The following is a 14,213-nucleotide window of genomic DNA, read 5'->3' on the forward strand; positions in this document are numbered from 1 at the left end:
GTGTTAATGGAGGTCGAGTGAGTTGTGAGGGAAGGCCTAAAAAAGAGGTTGCTGCATAGGTGATGTCTAATGATGATGTTGCTAAATCAGTTTTGGAATGGTTGTCTTTGGACGGTAATGATGTGGACAGGCTCCTATGGGGACTCCCTTGTGTGTCGAGGAGGGAGGACTGGGGGGTACTGTGCACTGATAGTTGGAGTAGGGATACCAAGCTGTCTTCGATGGAGTCATTGAGTGGGGAAGAAGGGGAGTTGGGTATAGTTATTACTTCCATTGGCTCAGATGTAGGAAAAAACTTGGAGAGGTGAAGCTCCAAATCCGATGCCCTGAAGGCATTCAAAGGTACTTCAGTGATTGTTATTTTGCTAGGTAGGGAAGTAGCTTGTGTAGAAACGCAATTAGCCTCTAACGGTTTTTTTGACGCTAAGGAGATGCGTGTGAGCTGTTTCTCAGCTAGAACACTGATAGGTGTTCTCGTTGAGGGGCTGTCATTATTTTGTCTCTGATGGAATCTTAGACTGTTTTTGAAGGACCTACTGAAGGTGTTACCTTCGGCAATGGGAGCCCGAAAATTGGTGAAGGTGTTACCTTCGGCAATGGGAGCCCGAAAATTGGAGGGGGCCCTGGACGTTAGGGGGACAGCTAGAGGTACTGAGTAATTTTGACGTGGAGTGTTGAGTTTGCTTGTGACAATGTCTATTTTGGATGTGTGAGGTATTGATGCCCTCCAATCCCCTGAATCATTATGTGTATAGTCATCACGGTCCCTCTTAAGTTTCTTAACCTTTTTCAAAATGATATCTTTTTCATACAAATTGAGTCTGTTGCTAGTACAGGTCTCTAGTTTCGGAAAATCACAGTGGTCAGTAAATTTGAGGAGTTTTTCTTTGATCTGAGAGATTTCTGTTTTGAAGGTCTCAATCAATGTATTACGTTTTTTCAGAAGCCTTTCTAGAAGACCTAGGTGACATTGGTCTAAAAAAGTCTTCCAGTCATTACTGAAAGACAGATCAGTGGGGTAATAAATATTTATTTACACGCTTTAAAAACTTCGGTTCCAGGTGAGCATATTTCTTGGAGTATTGTCTCACCTTTGCCAATTGATCTGCACAAGGTGGCGCCGTGTCTTTTTTCTTTTCTTCCTTTATCCTTAGGTCGGAGTTTAATTGTTCCTCTTTGGATTCAACACTCCGTTCCCAGGAGACTAGGACAAAGTTTCTTTGGGTGACCCCCTCTGGACTTTCGGTTCCAAAGATTCTCCTGCACTGGCAGCCGCGTATACAGATCTATTTTTACCTTTGTGGAAGTACCATTGTGAAACTCCTTACCTTTGTGGAAAGACCGTTGTGGAACCCTTCTTCTCTGATCTACTAATATCACTACTATCAACATCACTACAATCAACATCCACAATGCTGGATTTCACAGACAAAAGGAATGCCTTACGTGAGAACCTGATCATGCAGTTGATCGGAACTGATTCTACGATGAGGGATCTCCCTACAGTGAGTAACGATACCAACCCTGAACTGACCAAAGTAATGACTGATCTCTATCTAACACTGGAGGACACCCTTAAAAAAGAAGCTCTACAGAGCATAGACTGCCTTTTCCTACAGTTTTATATTAATGAAAACATCGCCCCAAGGGGGTTAAGGCTTTCTATCAATAACCCTTACCCCACTGATCTGTCTTTCAGTAATGACTGGAAGACTTTTTTAGACCAATGTCACCTAGGTCTTCTAGAAAGGCTTCTGAAAAAACGTAATACATTGATTGAGACCTTCAAAACAGAAATCTCTCAGATCAAAGAAAAACTCCTCAAATTTACTGACCACTGTGATTTTCCGAAACTAGAGACCTGTACTAGCAACAGACTCAATTTGTATGAAAAAGATATCATTTTGAAAAAGGTTAAGAAACTTAAGAGGGACCGTGATGACTATACACATAATGATTCAGGGGATTGGAGGGCATCAATACCTCACACATCCAAAATAGACATTGTCACAAGCAAACTCAACACTCCACGTCAAAATTACTCAGTACCTCTAGCTGTCCCCCTAACGTCCAGGGCCCCCTCCAATTTTCGGGCTCCCATTGCCGAAGGTAACACCTTCACCAATTTTCGGGCTCCCATTGCCGAAGGTAACACCTTCAGTAGGTCCTTCAAAAACAGTCTAAGATTCCATCAGAGACAAAATAATGACAGCCCCTCAACGAGAACACCTATCAGTGTTCTAGCTGAGAAACAGCTCACACGCATCTCCTTAGCGTCAAAAAAACCGTTAGAGGCTAATTGCGTTTCTACACAAGCTACTTCCCTACCTAGCAAAATAACAATCACTGAAGTACCTTTGAATGCCTTCAGGGCATCGGATTTGGAGCTTCACCTCTCCAAGTTTTTTCCTACATCTGAGCCAATGGAAGTAATAACTATACCCAACTCCCCTTCTTCCCCACTCAATGACTCCATCGAAGACAGCTTGGTATCCCTACTCCAACTATCAGTGCACAGTACCCCCCAGTCCTCCCTCCTCGACACACAAGGGAGTCCCCATAGGAGCCTGTCCACATCATTACCGTCCAAAGACAACCATTCCAAAACTGATTTAGCAACATCATCATTAGACATCACCTATGCAGCAACCTCTTTTTTAGGCCTTCCCTCACAACTCACTCGACCTCCATTAACACCTACTGTCACCAGCAACGACATTCTCCTACCCTTTTTAATGAGCCCCAAAGCCCAAACCATTACCCACTTCTTTCCGAAAATACAGAAAATTTCCATAAAAAGAAAACTCAATATAGACATAGAGGACGGAGAGGAGGAAAAAACCGTAATAAGCCACTGTGCGAGATTGAACCCAAAGAAAAATCGAACAAAGCAGTAAAAATATTTAACCTGTCATCTTACTTATTAAACGCCCATGAGACAGATTTACTTAATAAAGGCCTGTCCTTTTGTCCTACTTCCTCACCTAATGACTTCGATCTATTCATGGATCTTAACCGCTTTATTAGAAAACTTACCCTAACTAGACACTATGCATTACAGAAACCCACTACATCACCAGCTAACATAGAGGAACCACAGTCACTGCATGAAAATACCAAAGCTATTCCAGTTCAAGTCCACGCCAAATCTGAATTCTATCCTATCCACCACCAGGGTCCTCTCATTGAAACTTTCTCAACATTAGTCAGCAGTGAATTCAGGTCGCTAGTGAACCCCTATCCCTATCGAGACAATTTAACCCCACACGAAAGGAAGGCTATTAAAACCCTACAAAATAACCTAAATATAGTCATTCGTCCTGCCGACAAAGGGGGAGGCATAGTAATCCAGAATAGAGATAATTATCTCGGAGAAACTACAAGGATTCTAAATGACAAAACTTTTTACTGTAAATTAACTTCGAATCCCCTTCCTACCTATACTCTCAAGTATACATCCATGATAGAGAAAGCTTTCCAGGAGGGCTTACTCACGAAGAAAGAAAAACGGTTTTTACATGTACCATTCCCAAGTGTACCGTTTATCTATCATCTCCCTAAAATCCATAAAACACTCACGGACCCCCCCGGACGTCCAATCATATCAGGTATCGGTTCACTAACCAGCAATCTTTCTCACTTCGTAGATTTACACCTTCAACCCTTTGTGCTCACGTTACCATCTTATCTCAAAGACTCTACCCAACTAATCAAAGACCTATTTAATCTCAAAACTGATACGACCATATCCGATATACACTTCCTCACAGCAGATGTGACCGCTTTATATAGTAACATCCCACATAATAAAGGTATGCAGGTAACCAAACTCTTTCTATCATCTAACACCTCCATCCCAAATAACCAAGTCTTTTTTGACTGACTGCATAGATTTCATTCTTCATCACAACGCATTCACATTTGATCAAAATTTCTATAATCAAATTAGAGGTTGTGCAATGGGCACCAGATTCGCACCATCCTACGCAAATCTATACATGGGGGCATTTGAAAAAGAATACATTCTAGGGGAACATCTTTTCAAAAAGAATATCCTTTTATATAGGCGTTATATAGATGACCTGTTTTTTGTTTGGTCAGGTTCAGAAAATGAAGCCTCTAGTTTTATTAATTATTTAAACATCAACAGCTATGACATTTCTTTTACACACACTTTCTCCGAAATCTCAATTAACTATTTGGACCTTACCATCAGCTATGATACCATGACCAAGCAATTTGCCACAAAAACTCATTTTAAATCTGTAGATGTAAACAGCTACATTGATTTTAAAAGTGCCCATTACCGCCCTTGGTTGACTAATGTACCCTTCGGCCAGTTTAGAAGAATACGTAAAAATTGTAGCACTAACGGGAATTTCAAATCAGAATGCAACACTTTAGAGAGAAGATTTAGAGATAAAAATTTTCCCCTCAAACTAATTAAAGACGCAAGACGTAAAGCCTCATTACTATCTCAGGTTTCCTGCTTAAATCCTGTACAGAAAAAATCTGAATTAAATAAACACAACACCAATTTTATTACAACTTTTAATCTAGGTAACAAAACAGTTAGATCAGTCTTACAAAAGCATTGGCACATTATAAAAAGTGATCCTTACCTCAAAGATGTAATACCTGCTTATCCGACCATCACTTTCCGACGGTCACTGACTTTGAAAAACATGCTGGCCCCCAGCAGAATCCGCAAACCAAAAGCATCACTAACTAGCTTTTTATCTAGACCTAATGGATCATTCAAATGTGGCCACCCGCGATGTCTATGCTGCAATAGTATCAGTAATAAAAAATACACCTACACATCAACGGTTACGAAAGAGTCTTTTACAATTAAATCACCCCTAAGTTGCAGCAGCACCTATGTAATCTATTTGATGGAATGTACATGCCAACTCCAATACGTAGGGAGGACAACACAGTGCCTGAGAGCCAGAGTAAATAAACACAGATTTAATGTGAGAACAGGTTTCTTAAAACATAGTGTTTCACGCCATTTCACCCATGCACATAAATGCCAATTCGATCAAATTACAGTTACACCTATTGAAAACATACAACATGATGTTCCCAATAGATTCAATAGGCTTAAACAGAGGGAAAACTACTGGATCTTTAAACTACAGACACTACATCCAGAGGGCCTAAACGATATCTCTGAATCTACATTAGATTAACCCACATCTTCATTATCCGCTATACCGTAAATTAAACACTTGAATTTAAATACAAATATTTACTGATACACTATACGTTCTTTTTCTACTACTTCGCTATCCACTAAGTTCATCCATACAGTGGCTTCCTTCCTTTATTGAAATAGTAAACATGAAATAATGCTTAAATTAACATCCTTAAACATGAAGATTAATAATTATTTTCCTAGGTATCCACTCACCTGTGGCATGCCTTGCCCGTTTCGTTCCCGTCCTTTTTGGTTCCTCAAGTCCGACTGCCCGACATTAGCAACCTAGTAATATAAGCAAGAGTTTTAACAGACTATTAGTTTAAATTTCGAGAAACTTATAACCTACTATTCCTTCTATAGAAATACATATTTGAGCTAAAAATACACTCCGTATTTCTACCCAAAATAGAACTACTCAATATAGAACTGCTAATTTCTAAGAGCTCCGGAAGTTTTGATCTATCCTTGTAAATCATTTAGACTAATACCTTTTTTTCACCAATCCTACAATGTATATCTTATCCTTTTTAAACTCTTAATATCTCACCTATAGCAAGCACGAACCACTCCATCTGTTCCGTCGCTTCACTCTCTGCTTGGTTACCTTGGCAACGAGACCGCGTCCCGGCTTCTCGCTCTGTAAACCAGCAATACACTGTTTTTCACTATAGCCTTACGTCAAAACAATCTTTACTATTTCATACACTTACCTCATCGGTCTCACCATACCCTGTTAACTGACTAGGGTATGTTTTTATATCTGTATATTAAAGACATTATATATATATTTTTTTGTGAATATTTTACTTAACAATGTATTTTTATGCATTTATTATCGCTGTTCCCAACCCTCTCCCCTTCGTCTGTTTAAACTGTTCTTTTATATGTAATCTTTTAGATTTTATACTAATTTTAAATTGTACTTGTTGCTTCGCGCTTTGATTGTGAAAAAAACCGGGTGTGACGTCACGATCGCACCTTGACCTTTTACAGATTTGGCGTTTTTTTTCACTCCTGGCATAATGAACCTAGACACTATATAAGCTTTGTTACTTGTAATATATACATGGCCTGATGAAGACGACTGTCCGTCGTTGAAACGCGTAGCCACTCATGCAATTAAATTGAACTTATCAATACCTCTGGATTTCGCTCCCATTATTCTCACCACACAGCAGCGCCCCTGGAATGATCCACATTTTTCTCCTGCAATTGTCTCTACTCAAACGGTTCCCTTCTGGTTACCGACTCGGATCTGGCAGCAGCACTGTGGCTTATTTATTTACACGCTTTAAAAACTTCGGTTCCAGGTGAGCATATTTCTTGGAGTATTGTCTCACCTTTGCCAATTGATCTGCACAAGGTGGCGCCGTGTCTTTTTTCTTTTCTTCCTTTATCCTCTTCGAATGAGGGCATCTTCAAGACGTACTGCTAGAGGTCAGCTCGTGGTGGGGTATGAAGCCACCAAACAAGTCAAAGAAAGGGGGTTTATGGCTATGGCTCCATGAGAATCAGAGGACCCTATGGAAACGCTATGGTGTCCGCTTCGAAACTTGGCCAATCAAGGCGCTGAGAGGGCTCCCATGTAGGTGCCACCCTGCACCGAGACCATCACGGAGAAGGAAGGGCTTAGACAAATGCTATGGAGTAGTGGTCTTCAACCTGTGGCTCTCCAGCTGCTGCGTAGCTACAACTCCCAGTGAGCACATGCTGGAAGTCGTAGTTTGGCAATAGTTGACGAGCCACAGGTTGGAGACCACCGTCATGGGGTATCATGTAGGACCTCTGGGCACTTCTAACCAAGTCAAGAAGCATTTCGCAAGCACCCACTCGATTTTGGCTGCTCATGGCTACCCCCCGGAGTGTTGGCTGAAGCCTCCACGGCAATGTCCGTGGCAGAATATTGGTGGCAATGATTGTGCCTCAGCACCGGGAAAAGAGCCTACTGTTGGCACCATTAAGACCAATGACTTACGAACGAAAGGGGTAATTTAATGTTATTATTGGAAAGGCTTCCAGTGGTGGCCTGGGGGATCGGGAAATTGGACATTGCATAAGGGATCCACAAATGAGGGTCCCACAACTTCCCTCGTAACCCCTACGATTATGGGGTGCCTGAAACGCGTGTGGTGGCATCACCAGTTCTACCCTGGGGGCCCCAGCATGGTATCCCCCCTGTTACTCCCTTTAGACCATATTACGCCTACACCTATAGGGAGTGATTTCAAGAATAACATTACATTGGGAAATTGCTATTTAAGCAATTCCTTAATGGATTTTGAAACCGCAGCCCAGATGCCGCTCACGTGGCCGAGGCAGCCATTTTGAAATTTAAAGGGGGGTTTATAGATGACGTCTTGAAGTGACGGCCACACTTTTATGACTTATTTTTTATAAAATATCACTTTCCGTATATAACCAGCGGTGATACTTCTCTTACCTTGCCCATTCCTGCGTGAGCGTGCCCCATTTTCACCACCACTGGAAAATTTGGTGTCGTCAGCTGCGAAAAGAGAAACACAATGTCAGCAAATGTGGGGATAATAGAATTATATAAGAATAATGTTCATCAATGTAGACAAAAAAAATAAAACATATAGTTTGTGGTGCCCTTACTGCTATGGGAGGGGCAATCTAGTTGGCTCCACCCACATTTTCTTTAGTTTTTATGAACGAGCACAGGGCTCCCCCTCGCCACAGCAGAGAACGGGCCCCGAGGGTCACTCCACCCTTCTCTCTAAGAGGGGTTGAATAAGATTCATAAAAAGGTCTGCGGCACTCTTAGGCTGGTATTGAAGTATTCAAATAACTGAGCTGCAGTACCAGATATAGCCTGTGAACAAGAGTGGCGCTGCTTCTGGAACAAGTGAATCTTCCCCGTGTTCTGAGTAGTGTTTTTATCAAGAATAATCCACATTTTCAGAAAATAAATAATTTATGTTAAAAGTGGAGTCAGAGCTGAAATTTTCCAGCATTCCCTGCTAGTTCAGTGTCTGCATACTGTGGGGTGAGGGGGGGGGGGGGACGACGACGACGTTGTCTTTACACAAGACACTGTACACTCATTTGATGTAGGCAAAACTAACTGTCTCATGCATTACAGAAGTTCAACTAATGTGTCTGACTAAAAGCTTGCTGACTGTTTCCAATGTCAACCAACATAATAGTGACTGCAGCTCTGGAGTATAATACAGGATGTAACTCAGGATCAGTACAGGATAAGTAATGTAATGTATGTACACAGTGACTCCACCAGCAGAATAGTGAGTGCAGCTCTGGAATATAATACAGGATGTAACTCAGGATCAGTACAGGATAAGTAATGTAATGTATGTACACAGTGACTCCACCAGCAGAATAGTGAGTGCAGCTCTGGAATATAATACAGGATGTAACTCAGGATCAGTACAGGATAAGTAATGTAATGTATGTACACAGTGACTCCACCAGCAGAATAGTGAGTGCAGCTCTGGAGTATAATACAGGATGTAACTCAGGATCAGTACAGGATAAGCAATGTAATGTATGTACACAGTGACCACCAGCAGAATAGTGAGTGCAGCTCTGGAGTATAATACAGGATGTAACTCAGGATCAGTACAGGATAAGTAATGTAATATATGTACACAGTGACTCCACCAGCAGAATAGTGAGTGCAGCTCTGGAGTATAATACAGGATGTAACTCCGGATCAGTACAGGATAAGTAATGTCATGTACGTACACAGTGACTCCACCAGCAGAATAGTGAGTGCAGCTCTGTAGTCTAATACAGGATGTAACTTAGGATCAGTACAGGATAAGTAATGTCATGTATGTACACAGTGACTACAGCAGAATAGTGAATACAGCTCTGGAGTATAATACAGGATGTAACTCAGGATCAGTACAGGATAAGTAATGTCACGTACGTACACAGTGACTCCACCAGCAGAATAGTGAGTGCTGCTCTGGGGTATAATACAGGATGTAACTCAGGATCAGTACAGGATAAGTAATGTAATGTATGTACACAGTGACTCCACCATCAGAATAGTGAGTGCAGCTCTGGAGTATAATACAGGATGTAACTCAGGATCAGTACAGGATAAGTAATGTAATGTATGTACACAGTGACTCCACCAGCAGAATAGTGAGTGCAGCTCTGGAGTAAAATACAGGATGTAACTCCGGATCAGTACAGGATAAGTAATGTCATGTACGTACACAGTGACTCCACCAGCAGAATAGTGAGTGCAGCTCTGTAGTCTAATACAGGATGTAACTTAGGATCAGTACAGGATAAGTAATGTCATGTATGTACACAGTGACTACAGCAGAATAGTGAATACAGCTCTGGAGTATAATACAGGATGTAACTCCGGATCAGTACAGGATAAGTAATGTCATGTATGTACACAGTGACTACAGCAGAATAGTGAATACAGCTCTGGAGTATAATACAGGATGTAACTCAGGATCAGTACAGGATAAGTAATGTCATGTACGTACACAGTGACTCCACCAGCAGAATAGTGAGTGCTGCTCTGGGGTATAATACAGGATGTAACTCAGGATCAGTACAGGATAAGTAATGTAATGTATGTACACAGTGACTCCACCAGCAGAATAGTGAGTGCAGCTCTGGAGTATAATACAGGATGTAATTTAGGATCAGTACAGGATAAGTAATGTCATGTATGTACACAGTGACTCCACCAGCAGAATAGTGAGTGCAGCTCTGGGGTATAATACAGGATGTAACTCAGGATCAGTACAGGATAAGTAATGTAATGTATGTACACAGTGACTCCACCAGCAGAATAGTGAGTGCAGCTCTGGAGTATAATACAGGATGTAATTTAGGATCAGTACAGGATAAGTAATGTAATGTATGTACACAGTGACTACAGCAGAATAGTGAATACAGCTCTGGAGTATAATACAGGATGTAACTCAGGATAAGTAATGTAATGTATGTACACAGAGACTCCACTTTTTAACTAGATTAATTCTATATGTAAATTGGAAAATTTAATTGAGAGTAAAACACGAACTTTAAGTGAAAATTAGCCTTTTACAAAGTTTAAAAAGGGATCTGGTTACATAGTGGTGGAAGAATCGTGCGAACAAGAATAACTCCCTGATAATGAACATCTATGAACCTGCTTGACATCCAGTGCAGTCATTACATCACATTATTTATTATGCCATTTGTGTGATATTTTTAAGTTCTCTTTTCCTGTAAAGATTTACACTGAAACAGGAAGAGACATCTCCACTCCCATCCCTTCCACCAGGGTGATACTTGTACACTCGCCCCATGACCTTAGAGACAAACCAATATTCCAACAATGTGAGTAAAGATCTGATACAGGGGGAACGGGCGTTGTATGTCAGATGAGCTGGACACACATGACCTATGTGACTAAAAGTAGAAACTGATTAGATCATACAAATGAAAAATCAAAGTGCTATGAAGGGGCAGATTGAGAGGTGGGGGAACCTAGAGACAGGGGGTCCTTTATTGGACTGAACCCACAAATGCCCCACCACACAGACAACTGGGACCCTATCTAAAGCTGTTGTGTGTACATACATGACATTACCCTGTATTATACTCCAGAGCTGCATTCACTATTCTGCAGGTAAACATACTAAGTACAAACATTACATTACTTATCCTGTACTGATCCTGAGTTACATCCTGTATTATACTCCAGAGCTGCACTCACTATTCTGCTGGTGGAGTCACTGTGTACATACATTACATTACTTATCCTGTACTGATCCTGAGTTATATCCTGTATTATACTCCAGAGCTGCACTCACTATTCTGCTGGTGGAGTCACTGTGTACATACATTACATTACTTATCCTGTACTGATCCTGAGTTACATCCTGTATTATACTCCAGAGCTGCACTCACTATTCTGCTGGGGGAGTCACTGTGTACATACATTACATTACTTATCCTGTACTGATCCTGAGTTACATCCTGTATTATACTCCAGAGCTGCACTCACTATTCTGCTGGTGGAGTCACTGTGTACATACATTACATTACTTATCCTGTACTGATCCTGAGTTACATCCTGTATTATACTCCAGAGCTGCACTCACTATTCTGCTGGTGGAGTCACTGTGTACATACATTACATTACTTGTCCTGTACTGATCCTGAGTTATATCCTGTATTATACTCCAGAGCTGCACTCACTATTCTGCTGGTGGAGTCACTGTGTACATACATTACATTACTTTTTCTGTACTGATCCTGAGTTATATCCTGTATAATACTTCAGAGCTGCACTCACTATTCTGCCGGTGGAGTCACTGTGTACATACATTACATTACTTATCCTGTACTGATCCTGAGTTATATCCTGTATTACACTCCAGAGCTGCACTCACTATTCTGCTGGTGGAGTGACTATGTACATACATTACATTACTTATCCTGTACTGATCCTGAGTTATATCCTGTATTATACTTCAGAGCTTCACTCACTATTCTACTAGTCGGGTCACTGTGTACATAGATTACTTATCCTGTACTGATCCAGAGTTACATCCTGTATTATACTCCAGAGCTGCACTCACTATTCTGCTGGTGGAGTCACTGTGCACATACATTACATTACTTCTCCTGTACTGATCCTGAGTTATATCCTGTATTATACTTCAGAGCTGCACTCACTATTCTGCTGGTGGAGTCACTATGTACATACATTACATTACTTATCCTGTACTGATCCTGAGTTACATCCTGTATTATACTCCAGAGCTGCACTCACTATTCTGCTGGTGGAGTCACTGTGTACATACATTACATTACTTATCCTGTACTGATCCTGAGTTACATCCTGTATTATACTCCAGAGCTGCACTCACTATTCTGCTGGTGGAGTCACTGTGTACATACATTACATTACTTCTCCTGTGCTGATCCTGAGTTACATCCTGTATTATACTCCAGAGCTGCACTCACTATTCTGCAGGTGGAGTCACTGTGTACATACATTACATTACTTATCCTGTACTGATCCTGAGTTATATTCTGTATTATACTCCAGAGCTGCACTCACTATTCAGCTGGTGGGGTCACTGTGTACATACATTACATTACTTATCCTGTACTGATCCTGAGTTATATCCTGTATTATACTCCAGAGCTGCACTCACTATTCTGCTGGTGGAGTCACTGTGTACATACATTACATTACTTATCCTGTACTGATCCGGAGTTAGATCCTGTATTATACTCCAGAGCTGCACTCACTATTCTGCTGGGGGAGTCACTGTGTACATACATTACATTACTTATCCTGTACTGATCCTGAGTTACATCATGTATTATACTCCAGAGCTGCACTCAGTATTCTGCTGGTGGAGTCACTGTGTACATACATTACATTACTTATCCTGTACTGATCCGGAGTTAGATCCTGTATTATACTCCAGAGCTGCACTCACTATTCTGCTGGGGGAGTCACTGTGTACATACATTACATTACTTATCCTGTACTGATCCTGAGTTATATCCTGTATTATACTCCACAGCTGCACTCACTATTCTGCTGGTGGAGTCACTGTGTACATACATTACATTACTTATCCTGTACTGATCCTGAGTTACATCCTGTATTATACTCCATAGCTGCACTCACTATTCTGCCAGTGGAGTCACTGTGTACATACATTACATTACTTATCCTGTGCTGATCCTGAGTTACATCCTGTATTATACTCCAGAGCTGCACTCACTATTCTGCTGGTGGAGTCACTGTGCACATACATTACATTACTTCTCCTGTGCTGATCCTGAGTTACATCCTGTATTATACTCCAGAGCTGCACTCACTATTCTGCAGGTGGAGTCACTGTGTACATACATTACATTACTTATCCTGTACTGATCCTGAGTTATATTCTGTATTATACTCCAGAGCTGCACTCACTATTCAGCTGGTGGGGTCACTGTGTACATACATTACATTACTTATCCTGTACTGATCCTGAGTTATATCCTGTATTATACTCCAGAGCTGCACTCACTATTCTGCTGGTGGAGTCACTGTGTACATACATTACATTACTTATCCTGTACTGATCCGGAGTTAGATCCTGTATTATACTCCAGAGCTGCACTCACTATTCTGCTGGGGGAGTCACTGTGTACATACATTACATTACTTATCCTGTACTGATCCTGAGTTACATCATGTATTATACTCCAGAGCTGCACTCAGTATTCTGCTGGTGGAGTCACTGTGTACATACATTACATTACTTATCCTGTACTGATCCGGAGTTAGATCCTGTATTATACTCCAGAGCTGCACTCACTATTCTGCTGGGGGAGTCACTGTGTACATACATTACATTACTTATCCTGTACTGATCCTGAGTTACATCCCGTATTATACTGCAGAGCTGCGCTCACTATTCTGTTGGTGGAGTCACTGTGTACATACATTACATTACTTATCCTGTACTGATCCTGAGTTATATCCTGTATTATACTCCAGAGCTGTACTCACTATTCTGCTGGTGGAGTCACTGTGTACATACATTACATTACTTATCCTGTACTGATACTGAGTTACATCCTGTATTATACTCCAGAGCTGCACTCACTATTCTGCTGGTGGAGTCACTGTGTACATACATTACATTACTTATCCTGTACTGATCCTGAGTTACATCCTGTATTATACTCCAGAGCTGCACTCACTATTCTGCTGGTGGAGTCACTGTGTACATACATTACATTACTTATCCTGTACTGATCCTGAGTTATATCCTGTATTATTCTGGAAAGTGTCGGTGACTTTGGTGATTTGCATTCTAGCGTTGCGGACCAAGAGCTCCAATTTAATGCCGCCGCCTATAGCGACCCCCTGCATGACATTCAGAGACTACTTTTTACATAGGACTGCATAAAAACCTATTGCATTATTGTATCTCAGAGAGATATCACGATGCTGAAATGATGCAACCCCAATGTGGAATCCAGCTCTGCTATA

General features: G+C 41.2%; 1 protein-coding gene across 1 annotated transcript in view; it reads right to left on the reverse strand.

Moving 5' to 3' along the window:
- Nucleotides 1–14,213, reverse strand: part of SYN3 (synapsin III) — a 162,285-nt gene that overhangs the window by 28,326 nt on the left and 119,746 nt on the right. The window contains exon 4 of the mRNA XM_075855825.1: nt 7,647–7,709. Within this exon, the coding sequence (XP_075711940.1) occupies nt 7,647–7,709 (63 nt within the window). The remainder of the gene's footprint in view (nt 1–7,646; nt 7,710–14,213) is intronic.

Source organism: Rhinoderma darwinii, chromosome 3 (genome assembly GCF_050947455.1).
Source record: "Rhinoderma darwinii isolate aRhiDar2 chromosome 3, aRhiDar2.hap1, whole genome shotgun sequence".
Taxonomy (NCBI): Eukaryota; Metazoa; Chordata; class Amphibia; order Anura; family Rhinodermatidae; genus Rhinoderma; species Rhinoderma darwinii.